Raw genomic sequence first — 13,940 nt, forward strand, 5'->3', positions numbered from 1 at the left:
AGGGAACAACAGAGAATGAGATGGTTGGATGGCATCACCTAGTCGATGGACATGAGTTTGAGTCAACTCTGGGAGTTGGTGATGGACGGGGAAGGCTGGCATGCTCCAGTCCATGGGGTCGTGAAGAGTTGGACATGAATGAGTGACTGAACTGAACTGAACTAGAAGTATCACTTCTAGCTCTTCTATTGTCTAGAGTTCAGTTGCTTCATTTTGACTCTAATACCATGAACATTTGTCCTAAAATATTTTTAGACATTTCTTCAGAGGTATTTCAAGAAAGAAACTATTTTATTACATGATACTGAATGATATTTTTATCTAGAGCAGAATTCATCTACTAAATAATTTTCAAAATGATACAAATATTTTGTTTTTAACTAACATTAATTTTTGGTTTATTGCCTTGGTGACTTGGTCATACAGGTGAATATGGCAAAACCCCACTCAGAGCTCAAAAGAACAGCACACAATGAACCAAATGTGAGGAAAGGAAAGCCGACACTCCAGGTGGAGGGAAACACAGGGCAATTTGGTGCAATGCTGCTAGATACTGTTGGTTTAAAGTTAACCTTTTCATTCCCATGCTGACACAAACTCTCCATCTTTTGCTACACGTCTGCCTGTTCCATGCTGAAGGAGACCTCGGGGCTCTTGTAGCTGAGTAGTGTGTCTGTGATACACATGGATGTTTTGAATCAAGAAGTTCATCAGAACCATGGGCCTCACCTGCCCAACATAGGCCAACTCTGAGACTGACTGACACGGTTCCTTCTTCCTATGTAGTGTATTAAAAATAGCAATAAACTTGGAGTCAGAAAGCCTGAGCTTGATATAGTGGACATCTATTGGTTGCTCTAATGTTGTCCATGTGAGAATTTAAAATATTTCAATACAAAAACCAAGAGATGACTGGGTACAAATTAACCCTAATCTTTAGCACAATTAATTAGCATTTTGAGACTCTCTAATCAAGCCTCTACATGCCACTCGCAGAAGTGGTTACCCGCTTCCCCTGTGCTTGTGTGAAAGTGCACTAGAGGATCTACTGAGTAGCATAAAATACATCAGTAATAATTTGTTGCTGGTGAAACGTGTGATGCTCAAATCGGGTGAGGCCGATTAGGAGTGCAGTACAGTCGTTTCCAGAAGTGAAGTGATAAAAATCTAGCAGGTCAGGTAGTTCTGCCATGTGCCAACTGGAAGACAAGAACATAAAAAACAATCAAATGCTTAGGAATACATTTAATGAAGGAGGTGAAAGGTCTGTACAATAAGAATGACAAAACACTGATGAAAGTATTGAAAAGGATGCAAATAAATGAAAAGATATTCCACACTCATGTGCTAGAAGAATCAATATTGTTAAAATGCCCATACTACCCAAAGTGAGCTACAAGGTCAGTGCAATCTCTATAAAAATTCCAATGGAATTTTTCACAGAAATATTTTTAAAAATCCCCAAATTCATATGAAATCACAAAGGATCTTGAATAATAAAAACCATTTTGAGCAGGAAGAACAATTAGAGGCATCACACTTCCTGATTTCAAAATAAATTACAAAGCTACAGTAATCAAAACAGTATAATACCAGAATTTTTTAAAAAGATGCATGAAAATGTGTTCAACGTCACTAATCAAAACCTCAATGAGTCATCATCTTATACCTGTGAGATGGCTATCATCAAAAAGACAAAAGACAAGCATTGGTGAAGATGTGGAGAAAAGGGAATGTAAATTAGTACAGACATGGAAAATGGTATAGCAGTTCCTCAAAAAAAACCACAAAAACTATCACATGGCCCAGTAACCCCATTTCTGGGTATATCCAAAAGAAATAAAACCAGAACCTTGAAGAAATACCCGCACTCCTATGTCCAGTTCAGCATTATTCATAATAGCTCAGATATAGGAACAACCCAAGTGTCTATTGATGGATGAATGATTAAGAATATGTGGTTTAAATATATACAGTGGAACATTTTTTTTTTAAAAAAAGAAGGAAATCCTGTTATTTGTGACAACATGGATGAAGCTGGGGGACATTAAGTGAAATAAATCACTCAGAGAACAACAAATACTGCATAATGTGGCGTACACGGAATCTCCAAAAATTGGGTTCATAGATGCAGAGAGTAGAAGGGTGGTTGCCAGGGACTGGGGATGGGGTAAACGGGGAGATGATGGGCAAAGGGGGCAGAGTTAATCATGGAGGATGAGTAAGCTCTGTCAATCGAATGTACACCATGGTGACTCCAGTTAATAACACTGCATTGTGGGACTCACCCAGAGGTCCACTGGTTAAGAATTTACCTTGCAATGCACGGGATGCAGGTTCAATTCCTGGTCAGGGAACTAAGATCTCACGTGCCGTGGAGCAACTAAACCTACGTGCCACAACCAGAGAGCCTGTGCACCACAACAAAAGATCCCGCATGAGACAACAAAGATCCCACGTGCTGCAACTAAGACCTGGTGCGGCCAGATACACGAATACTAATAATAATACTGTATTGTGTACTTGTAATTTGCTAAGAGAGTAGATCTTAAGTATTCTACCATTCACCCACACGCCCCCATCACACACACAAATGTTAACTCAGTGAGGTGATTGAAATGTTAATTAACTTGATTGTGGTAATCATTTCACAAATTATACTTGTATCAAAACATCACGTTTACACCATAAATATACACAATTTTTATTTGTCAATTATACCTCAATCAAGCTGGGGTGAAAAAAAAGAGAGAGAGAGACCAAATTTAAAGTCAATTTGCACATGATACCTGGAAAAATCTTCTGTTTCTGCCTCTAGGCTCACAAAGTAGTTGCCTGTGTCTTAACTGTATTTCTCACCACTTTACTATGCTTATGCCTCTACATCTCTCTACCCCTTTGAGAGAAGATTTCAGCAAGGGCAAGGGCAAGAGACTACTGATCCCCAGCACCTGTTTGGCACATGGTTAGACGTGATACATGTGTCTCCAGGCATGAGCAATGGATGGTCTCTAAGCAGTATAACAGGCATTCCTGGTAGCTCAGTGGTAAAGAAGCCGCCTGCAAGTGAAGGAGATGCAGGTTTAATCCCTGGGTTGGGAAGATCCCCTGGAGAAGGAAATGGCAACCTGCTCCGGTATTCTTGCCTGGGAAATCCCATGGACAGAGGAGCCTGGCGGGCTACAATCCATGGGGTTGCAAAGAGTCGGACACAACTTAGCAACTGAGCATGCACACAAGCAGTATAGCACCTGGAAGAGAGTGTTTCTGCTGTCTGATGGTCCTACATCCAAAACCAGCCCAGCCACTCTTATAACCTCTTTAGTCCACCTATTCATTTGTAATAATGGGTTACAGGCTTACGGCTTTATTATAATAACTTAAGTATCAATACTTTAACATTACACCTGGCAGTAATTGGCATGCACATTGCATATGACTGATTAGGACTAGTTTGTCTGCAATTCATACCTGAAAACCTGAGAATAAATGGAAAAATAATATTCTTAAATCCAGATAGATATATTGTCCATTTTTGACCCAGTCAATCTTAACCACATAGTGAACTAAACTCGTTGTTTAAAATTTCCTAGGGACAGCAGCACAGCTGTCTCACGAGTGTGCACATAGTAACCAGAGACCCATACGATGAGCATTTACATACGAAAAAAGTTCCTAAAAATTGACCCACAGGAACCAAAGCACACCAACACTTATGAACATTCTCATTTTTCTTATTCCTTAGGATTTTCTTACCTTTTTCTTTCATTTCAAAAGCAAAATCTATGGGGACTTCCCTGGGGATCCAGTGGTTAAGAGTTCACGCTTCCAATGCAGAGGATGTGCAGGTTCGATCCCTGGTCGGGTAACTAACATCACTTATGCCTTATGGCATGGCAGGAAAAAGAAAGAAAGGGAGGAAGGAAGAAAGAGCAAGAAAAAAAGAAAGAAAAGAAATACACAAAAGCAAAGACACTTTCTTCCCTTCTTCTCTCAAGCCAATTGCCATCTAGGAGTGAATGTGGTTCATGCTTCTTAAGCTTTAAAACTCTGATAATGATTATTTCAGAGATTGTATTGGGTCCAATAGACTGTTTTATCTACCTTGGAGAAGCTGAAAATTTATATGAAGCTCAACAACTGAAAGGCTAGTAGTGTCATAAAATATGAAAATGAAGACAGAGAGACAAAGGAAAACCATCTCTGGAAGCTGGAAAGTAGGACGTTTTCAACTGAAGAAGATTCGAAAGTGGTTGCTTTCAGAAGATATTAAACCTGACCCCTGATTTCATCAGGACTGTGCTCCAAAGGGATCCTTCCACTAGAAAGCCACAGACCAAGTAAACATGACAGAGATTGCCATTCCCCTTGTCACTCAGAAGAGCCATCTGCTCCTGAGTTAAAGTCATTTTCTATTAAATTCACCAGCATGCTAATTAAAGAATGGCTGGAGGATGCTGGAGCTGCCAGATGCTATGAAGATATATCACTGTCTTTTTATACGGTTAGGCAAACGTTTAATTAAACCTGCAGCTGCTGTGTGTCTGCTCAACCCACCAACACAGCTAAACCTCATTTACCTGAGAAAATCATTTCATATTAGTGTCTTCCAAGAGGTAAAACAACTTAAAACAGACTTTGCTGAAATATTTAATGCCTTTGTACATGATTTAATTAAACGCATCAGTAATTACATCAGGGCAACTTGAACCTGACTTTCCCTGGGGTTCCTGTTGTGTCTTCTGATAGCTAATCAGATGTCTCCTCAATGGTACCCTTCTTTGGAGGAATAGAATTACAGGAAGTCTAAGTACAGGCGTGGATGCTCAGCCTGTCTCTATTACATTTTACTTGGGCATATGAGTTTTAATGCATTTAAAAGGCCTCTTTGGAAAGAAAGTTAGAGAAATCCAAGAGGAGATGGCAACGAAACACAGAGCCAGAATTTTCTTGCTCTAGAATTCCTGCTTATGACTAACAGAGTCATTAGCCAGCACTGTGGGCCTGTCCTGACCACTCTCTTTAAGAAAATTTGCAGTTATTTTCTTTGACCAACAAAATAAAGTTTTGTTTGCATTTTCAATTTATGCACATTCTTCTTTTTCATTGAGTACCATATTGTGATCATCAGTGGATTTTAGCTGGAAATCATGCTGCATATGACAAAATTCAAAACCAAATCTTAATTCATAATGGATCCTGACTTCAGGTCAAGAAGAAGATCATGTCTGAACTGAGAGCCTTGTAGACTGGATATCGTCTCTCTCTCTTTTTTTCAAATTAATTTATTTAGTTGGCTGTGTCAAGTCTTAGTTCAGTCGTTCAGTCGTGTAGGACTCTTTGCAACCCCATGAACTGTAGCACACCAGGCGGACTGCAGCACGCCAGGCCTCCCTGTCCATCACCAACCCCCAGAGCTCACTCAAACTTATGTCCATCACGTCGGTGATGCCATCCAACCATCTCATCCTCTGTCGTCCCCTTCTCCTCCTGCCTTCAATCTTTCCCATCATCAGGGTCTTTTCCAATGAGTCAATTCTTTGCATCAGGTGGCCAAAGTATTGGAGTTTCAGCTTCAGCATCAGTCCTCCCAAGGAATATTGAGGACTGATCTCCTTTAGGTTGGACTGGTTGGATCTCCTTGCAGTCCAAGGGACTCTCGAGAGTCTTTTCCAACACTGCAGTTCAGAAGCATCAATTCTTCAGTGCTCAGCCTTCTTTATAGTCTCAGTTGCAGCATCCCAGATCTCCCACTGTGGAGCGCGGACTCTAGCTGTGGTGCAAGGGCTTAGTTGCTCTGAAGCCTGTGGGATCTTAGTTCCCTGAGCAGGGATTGAACCCACGTACGCTGCATTGCAAGGCAGGTTCTTGACCACTGGACCACTGGGAAGTCCCTGGATGTAGGCTCTTTCATTGATCGGTTTTTAAGGATCACACACAGTGCAAAGTGAGGAAGAAAGGGGTTAGAGGTCTGCTGAGAGTCAAGCTTCAGCTGCAGCCTGCTTTGCCTCCTTGCTTGGCCGGTCCTACAGTGCCAGAACAGCAAAGCTGGTGAGCTGGTTTGCCCAAAAGAAGCAGGGGCAGAATACAACAGCCAAAGAGGACCTTCATCCGCCTGGATTCGTGCTGCAAATCTAAGCCAACGAGTTTTGGATTCTATTGGCTCTCTCTTGCCAGTATGCTTGGTCTCCTACAAAGGCCTAGCCAAGCACAACTGAACCATCAGTTTCCTTCAGACTTTCCAACAGAGGCCATTTCCCTCCTGGAGGAGCTGGGGAGAAACATCCAGGTACCATTTCGATGGGTCAGATTCTGGATGTTCCATTGATGGGGTGGCACATTGAACTTTGTGGTTCTCTTTCTTGCTAAAACTGTGGAAAATTCTGAAAGAGATGGGAATACCAGAACACCTGATCTGCCTCTTGAGAAATTTGTATGCAGGTCAGGAAGCAACAGTTAGAACTGGACATGGAACAACAGACTGGTTCCAAATAGGAAAAGGAGTTCGTCAAGGCTGTATATTGTCACCCTGCTTGTTTAACTTCTATGCAGAGTACATCATGAGAAACGCTGGGCTGGAAGAAACACAAGCTGGAATCAAGATTGCCGGGAGAAATATCAATAACCTCAGATATGCAGATGACATCACCCTTATGGCAGAAAGTGAAGAGGAACTCAAAAGCCTCTTGATGAAAGTGAAAGTGGAGAGTGAAAAAGTTGGCTTAAAGCTCAACATTCAGAAAACAAAGATCATGGCATCCGGTCCCACCACTTCATGGGAAATAGATGGGGAAACAGTGGAAACAGTGTCAGACTTTATTTTGGGGGGCTCCAAAATCACTACAGATGGTGATTGCAGCCATGAAATTAAAAGACGCTTACTCCTTGGAAGGAAAGTTATGACCAACCTAGATAGCATATTCAAAAGCAGAGACATTACTTTGCCAACAAAGGTCCGTCTAGTCAAGGCTATGGTTTTTCCTGTGGTCATGTATGGATGTGAGAGTTGGACTGTGAAGAAGGCTGAGCGCCGAAGAATTGATGCTTTTGAAGTGTGGTGTTGGAGAAGACTCTTGAGAGTCCCTTGGACTGCAAGGAGATCCAACCAGTCCATTCTGAAAGAGATCAGCCCTGGGATTTCTTTGGAAGGAATGATGCTAAAGCTGAGACTCCAGTACTTTGGCCACCTGATGCGAAGAGTTGACTCATTGGAAAAGACTCTGATGCTGGGAGGGATTGGGGGCAGGAGGAGAAGGGGACGACAGAGGATGAGATGGCTGGATGGCATCACTGACTCGATGGACGTGAGTCTCAGTGTACTCCGGGAGTTGGTGATGGACAGGGAGGCCTGGCATGCTGTGATTCATGGGGTCGCAAAGAGTCGGACACGACTGAGCGACTGATCTGATCTGATCTGAAGGAGTCTGAGGGAGTTTGTTTAGAGAAAATGTGTGACATCAGAAGTTTGATGAAGTAAATATTTTATCACTCAAGTAATGAGATGCCCGGTGCCTCACCAACTGCCCTGGACTGATACTTGTTGTTTAGTCACTCAGCGGTGTCCAGCTGTTTGCGACCCAATGGACCATAAGCCCGCCAGGCTCCTCTGTCCATGGGATTCGCCAGGCAAGAATACTGGAGTGGGTTGCCATGCCTTCCTCCAGGGGCTCTTCCCAACCCAGGGATCCCCCAAATAAAAAGGAGCTCCTAAGGGTAAGAGCTGAGGATCCAGTACAGGAGACACAAAGGGGCAGCATGAGACAGTGGAGTAAGAACCTAAAGGCAGAGCACTGACTTGTGAGCCTGCAGCACCCTGGCACGGGTTTTGTTTCACTGTAATAGTGTCGAACTGCATGAGTCTGACATTAGTGGAACTCGCCTTTTCTATTTTGAGTCTGTTGTTGCTGTTGCTTGCATTTATTTTTAAGAGGAATATTCACCATCCTATAACCAGGCTGGCTACGTACTGACAGCATGGACCACGACCCATTAACCTATTGTTCTCCTCCTTATTCTTTATTTAGGAATAAACGAGTGCAATTGTGTATTAACACATATATGTGGAATGTAGAAAAATGGTACAGACGAACCTATTAGCAAAGCAGAAATAGAGACATAGATGCACAGCACAAACATATGAACACCAAGTGGGGAAAGAATGGTGGGATGAATTTGGGAGATTGGGATTGATGTATATACATCACTGATACAATGGATAAAATAGGTAACTGATGAGAAACATACTGTATGACACAGGGAGCTCTACTCAGTGCTCTGTGGTGACCTAAATGGGAAGGAAATCCCAAAAGGGGGATATATGTTTACATATGGCTGACTCACTTTGCTGAACAGCAGAAACTAACACAATGCTGTAAACCAACTATGCCCCAATACAAATTTTAGAATAAATAAATAAATGTAACTTTGTACTGCAAAAAGAAAAAAAAGGAATAAACTAGTGCCCAAACTGAGAAGGCAAGACACACAGAATTAATGTGGGGTTTCCTTTAAGCAAGTTGATGGGGAAATGTTACAGAATCATTGCCTACTTGGTCCGTTTTATATTAGTCTTCAAAGTGTCCTCCCTTCTGAATATTCAATTGATTCTCCAAATTAAAAGAATCAGACAACCAGTTAGGAGGTTACAGCTTGACTTGGGCCTTTCTGGTTTCAAATTTACAGTTTACGGCAACCTTCCCGTTGGCAACAGTCCAAGAAAATGGTGCTGTGAACGCAGCTGCCTGGGGTATCTGCCATGGACATATGCTGGACTTAACGATATTAAATCCAAGGCTCTAAACACAGATAGGTTTGCCACCTGTTCTTCCATGGGGATCAACTGAGCCAGGTAAATTCTCTCTGGAGAGAAACTGAAAAGTGGAGAAAGGAAATATTCCTTCTAAAAACACACTAAGTAAACTGGTTTTTCAGATTCGTGAAAACCTAATTCATTACAAAAATTAAGTTATTTGTGGTGACATAAATAAAGAGCTATTTACTATCCTGTGAGTCAACCAAAGAGGAAAAACATTAGTTACCAATGTTAACAGTCAATTACAGGAAAGTAATTGCAAGTACATCGTAACAATATTTTGCTCTTAATTTATAAACATGGCACTTATAGATGTCTACTTAGGAGGAAATGGCCTTTGATTGATTTCACAGCAGTGGGGTTATTCGTTTTCACTTTTGTCAGATGACTGGTTGTGGCTAAGAATGAAATTTGTGACTTTGTACTATGACAGACTGATTGAGCTTGGCCTTATTGTGCCAAACACTAAGAAGTTGAAACGTAGCGTCCAGAAAAGTCAGTTTGTAGACAAACTGTTATGTGTGTTTTCAGGGAGGCTCCCAGTCCCTGTTCTCAACTATATCCAGAAGTATTAATTAATTAGCTACTAGCTAGCAGGAGTTGTATAAGACACGGGTTAGATCTCTGGGTTGGGAAGATCCCCCAGAGAAGGGTGTGGCAACCCACTCCAGTATTCCTGCCAGGAGAGTCCCAGGGACAGAGGAGCCCGGTGGGCTACAGTCCATAGGGTCCCAAAGAGTCAGACACGCCTCAAGTGATTTAGCATACACGTTAATTAATTAGCTACTAATTAACTAGAAGTAGCTAGATTAGATGGGATGTGTATTAATTTGGTGACGCTGCCATAACAAAATACCACAGACTGCTTGATTTCAACAACAGAAATTTGTTTTCTCACAGCTCTGGAGGCTGGGAATCCAAGATAAGGATCCCAGGATGATCGACGTGTGGTGAGAGCTCTTTTGCTAGTATTCAGACAGCTGATTCTGTGTTCTAACACAGGAGAGAGAGAATCTTGTGTCTTTTTTATAAGGACACAAGTGCTTATAAAGGGGTGCTCGACCTCATCTAAACCTGATTAACTCCCAAAGACCTCATCTCCTAATAGCATCACACTGAAGGTTAGAGCTTCAACATATGGATATTAGGGCAACACAGTTCAGCCCATAGCAGTAAGAATGAGAGATTTATCAATGCACTCTCAACTCATTTGTGTTCTTACCTTTCAGTAATCATTCTTGAACACTATTATGAGCATACAGAGAATGTATAAATGATTAAAGCACACGTTTCCTAACCTTGAATAGCACATAACCTGGTGAGGAAGTTAGACATGAAAATGAAAAATCACAATAGGATGTGACAATTATTATAAGAAATGTAAGAGGGAATATGCAGGCTCTATTCCAGTGCAGTAGATTGGCTCATCATTAGCCCCTCTGAATTGAACTGAGAACCAGCTACATGGCAGGCAATGTCCTCAGCACTCAGAATATATTAATAAAGATAAATAGACTATTAGCTTAGCCTGAAAGGTCCAGGGAAGATTTCTTGGAGAGACTGTGGTGCCTGTGCACCTTACACGATGAGAAAGAATTATTCAACTTGCAAAGTGAGTGATGGGCATTCCCGGCATGAGAAGAGAGTGCGCACATGCAATGGTGTGGCACTGGGGCGCAGCTCACTGGACAAGGTGGGTGGGTCTCAAGATACAGGCATGAGAACGGCTGGTGTGGATCATACCAGGAGGGAAGCGAGGTGGTAAGAAATGGTCAGATTCTGGATCTATTTTGAGATAGACTTATCCACTTGGATATGTAAGAGATATGTCAAAGACAAACCAAAGATTTTTGTTCTGAGAAACTAGAAGAATAGACTTATTATCTACATAAATAGAGGCTTGTAGAAGGAAAAGGTGTGTAGGAAGGGGCTGGCTGAAAATCTGGAGGAGGGTCATTTAGGCTTTCTTGAGTGGACTTGGGACTGAAAAAGAATCAAGATTGAGGCACTCTTGAGGGAGCAGAAGTGCCAGAAGCTGTGGACTAATTAGATGAGGAAGAAGGGAGAGAGTGGAGTCTAGGATGACAGTCTGACTGAAGTGGACAGTGTGGTCTTCCCCCAGGACAGAGAGTACAGGGCAGGGAGCTTGTTGTGAGAGACACCAAACTCCACCTGGTACGGGTGACATTTAAAGGGCCTGTGAGACATCCGGGTGAAGATGCCCGTAAGGCCTCTGGACCAAAGGAGAAAGAGCGCCAGAAATGTGGGTCTTTCGTATCAGTGGTGGAAACTGAAGCAATGAGGTGGATGATAGATCACGTAGAGATGGAAAAGAAAGCAAAAAGAGGCAATATAAGGACAGAACTGTATACAACAACATTTAAAGAGAAGAAGAACCTAAAGAGCATCAATTCTTAGTCCCAACCAAAGAAAACTACATACTGTCTGTTTAGAAGAGTCATCAGAGACTTAGAAATTGAGTCAGATTTTTATAATAATAAGACAAAGAATTAGATTTCAAAGATCAAGAGGAAGTTCTACTAAAGCCTACTATGCTTTATAATTGAGAAATCTAGGTTATCTTGATTTAAGAAAATATTTTAAGGCTTTTAATTAAATATATTATAGAAAAGTGTATGATGTCTCATAAAAATAAAGTTTGATATTTTTTCATAAACTGAACACACTCATTTAACCAGAACCTAGAAAAAGAAATTGCAAATTTATTGACACTTCAGAAGCCCCTCCTGTGCTTCCATCCACTTACTATTCCTCAAGGTGACAATTACTCTGACTTCTAACAGCTCAGATTACTTTAGACAGTTTATGTAGGGCAACACAATTCAGTCCATAGCAGTTAGCACAAAAGACTTATAAAAGGAATCATACATTATCTATTCTCTTGTATGTTCAACTTTATGCCTGAGAGATTCATCTCTGTGTACACACACACACACGCACATAAATATATATATCATCCATTTATCTCCATATGATATTCCATTGAGTGAATATTCCATGATACAGTCTTCACTTTTTAAAGTCAATGGGCATTTGGGTAGCTTCCAGTTTGGGGCTACATAATGCTATTAATATTCTAGATTATGCCTTTTGATGACTATAGGAATGGACTTACTGGATCCTAAGACATGCCTACATTCAGCTTTACTTTTTCCAAGTGGTAGTACCAGTTTACATTCAAGCAGCAATGTATGAGTTCCAGTTAAACTGAAAGCTTTCAAACAGAGAACATGTTGCAGTTGACTGTCTTCACTGAGAATAAAATGTCCAAATCTCCAAACTAGATAATACAATGTTTTTTCGTTTTAATTTTCCATTGGCTAAACAACTAGTGATGGCAATAGATCTGGGACTATGTGTATAATTTGTATTAATTTATTAGTAAACTATAACCCCTTGTCTTATACCTAAACTCTGACTTTCTCAAAGCCTAACTCAAAGTTACTGTTTCCATAAGGTTTATCCTGAAATCAACAACAATGTCATTCATGTAAACTCTTTTTCACTTTATACTGTTTATATTCCAACTCATATTTTGGTTATATTGTGTATCTTATCATCTCTGATTGATTACTGGTTTGAGGGCAGGAATTGTACTTAAAAAAAAAATTGTCTGCTCCATATGGGCTTTTGCTCATAAAGGGAGATTTTCACTTACTTGTTCAGTGAATAAATAATGTTCACGTTTATGATGATGAGTCCCACTCGTTTATTTCTAACATCGCTGTGTGTCAGTGTTGCTTTACCTTAGAGAACAAATGACTAAAGACTCGATTTCATAACATTTTAGTTTGAAGCTCCTCTCCAACTAGCCTCAGGGAGCAGGGTGTGGGAAGGAATGTAGAGGAAAGGCAGAAAGTCAAGTAATTTTTATTGTTCAGAGGAATTCAGTGCAATATGCTCTCTCGGAGCTCTGGGAATTTAAGTATCAGAGGGATTGCTGGCAGCTTGGGTTTGCATATGCAGCACTGTTGGGGAATGCTCATATGGTGTGCGATTGTGCGGTGCCTGGAACTGACAGCACCATCTGTTCCTTGCTTTATTGCGCACTGAGACTTCGCCTCACTCTCCAAATGAGCACACTTGCCTGTACACACATACACGCACATACACACACAGAACCCAACCTCTACTCCAGCCTAAACAGAAAACACTTGACTGACTTTCCATTGCAGGTTTCCATCTCAGCAGGAAATTCAGATGAGTCAGGTATCTGAATACTGCCAGAGTGGGGTCCTCTGGTTTTTCATGGGGAACTGTGAGGTCCAAGTGGCTAGGGAACCAGCAATCGCCTCATGCAAAGCCACTCAGCATGGAAGATGAGTTATAATGACAGATGGCACTAGTCAAAAAAAAAAAATCAGCTCTAGAGAAAGAAACATGCAGGAAGGGTATCGGTAGTATGAGTATGAAAGTCAGACATGGGAGACGTAATAAAATTGTAGTAGGAGATTGTCAAAACAATTTTTAAGAATTGTTAAGAACAATTTTGTTGAGTATACTGTATATCTATCCATTGTTTAGAAACAGTAGTTATTCGCTCATATCATCATCATCAACTACAGAAAAACAGTAGAGCTCGATGTTCCACAGATGCAACTGTGTTGTAAGAGATCACGTGCCCAAAACAGAAACACAGAAGGTGAGCAATGTGATTAATGAGCCGGAGGTGCAGAGAACATATGTCCAGTATTTTCTGTGATTGTCTCAATTTTAGGTAATCTTATTTTTAAAAAAGGACTGAAAGTGACAATATTTAATCACACAGTTTAATGTATATACAATGGTAATTCTTTTTGTTTTTATTAATTTTTATTAGACTACAATTGCTTTATAATGTTGTGTTAGTCTCTGTTGTACAGCAGAGTGAATCAGCTACATGTACATATATATCCCCCCTCTTTTTTGGATTTCCTTCCCAGTTAGGTCACCACAGAGCATTGAGTAGAGTTCCCATGATGCATGGAACGTTTTATATGAAAAGTGTTACACAATTGTTAAGTCTTTTCCCATAAAAATTTTTCACAAATCAAAAGGAGTCCTTTTTTTTTTTTTTCAGAAGAGGAATCTTGGTTTTAGATTCAGAAAGTACAGCCGTCATAATGAT

At 40.8% G+C, this 13,940-nt stretch overlaps 1 protein-coding gene across 2 annotated transcripts in view; it reads right to left on the reverse strand.

Moving 5' to 3' along the window:
• Positions 1 to 368: 368 nt before the first annotated feature.
• Positions 369 to 13,940, reverse strand: part of NHLRC3 (NHL repeat containing 3) — a 41,160-nt gene continuing 27,588 nt past the window's right edge. For both annotated transcript variants that reach the window (XM_027557355.1, XM_027557353.1), the window contains one exon: positions 369 to 1,199. In XM_027557355.1, the coding sequence (XP_027413156.1) occupies positions 1,046 to 1,199 (154 nt within the window). In that variant the 3' untranslated portion in view covers positions 369 to 1,045. The remainder of the gene's footprint in view (positions 1,200 to 13,940) is intronic.

The sequence above is a fragment of the Bos indicus x Bos taurus genome, chromosome 12 (genome assembly GCF_003369695.1).
Source record: "Bos indicus x Bos taurus breed Angus x Brahman F1 hybrid chromosome 12, Bos_hybrid_MaternalHap_v2.0, whole genome shotgun sequence".
Lineage (NCBI taxonomy): Eukaryota > Metazoa > Chordata > Mammalia > Artiodactyla > Bovidae > Bos > Bos indicus x Bos taurus.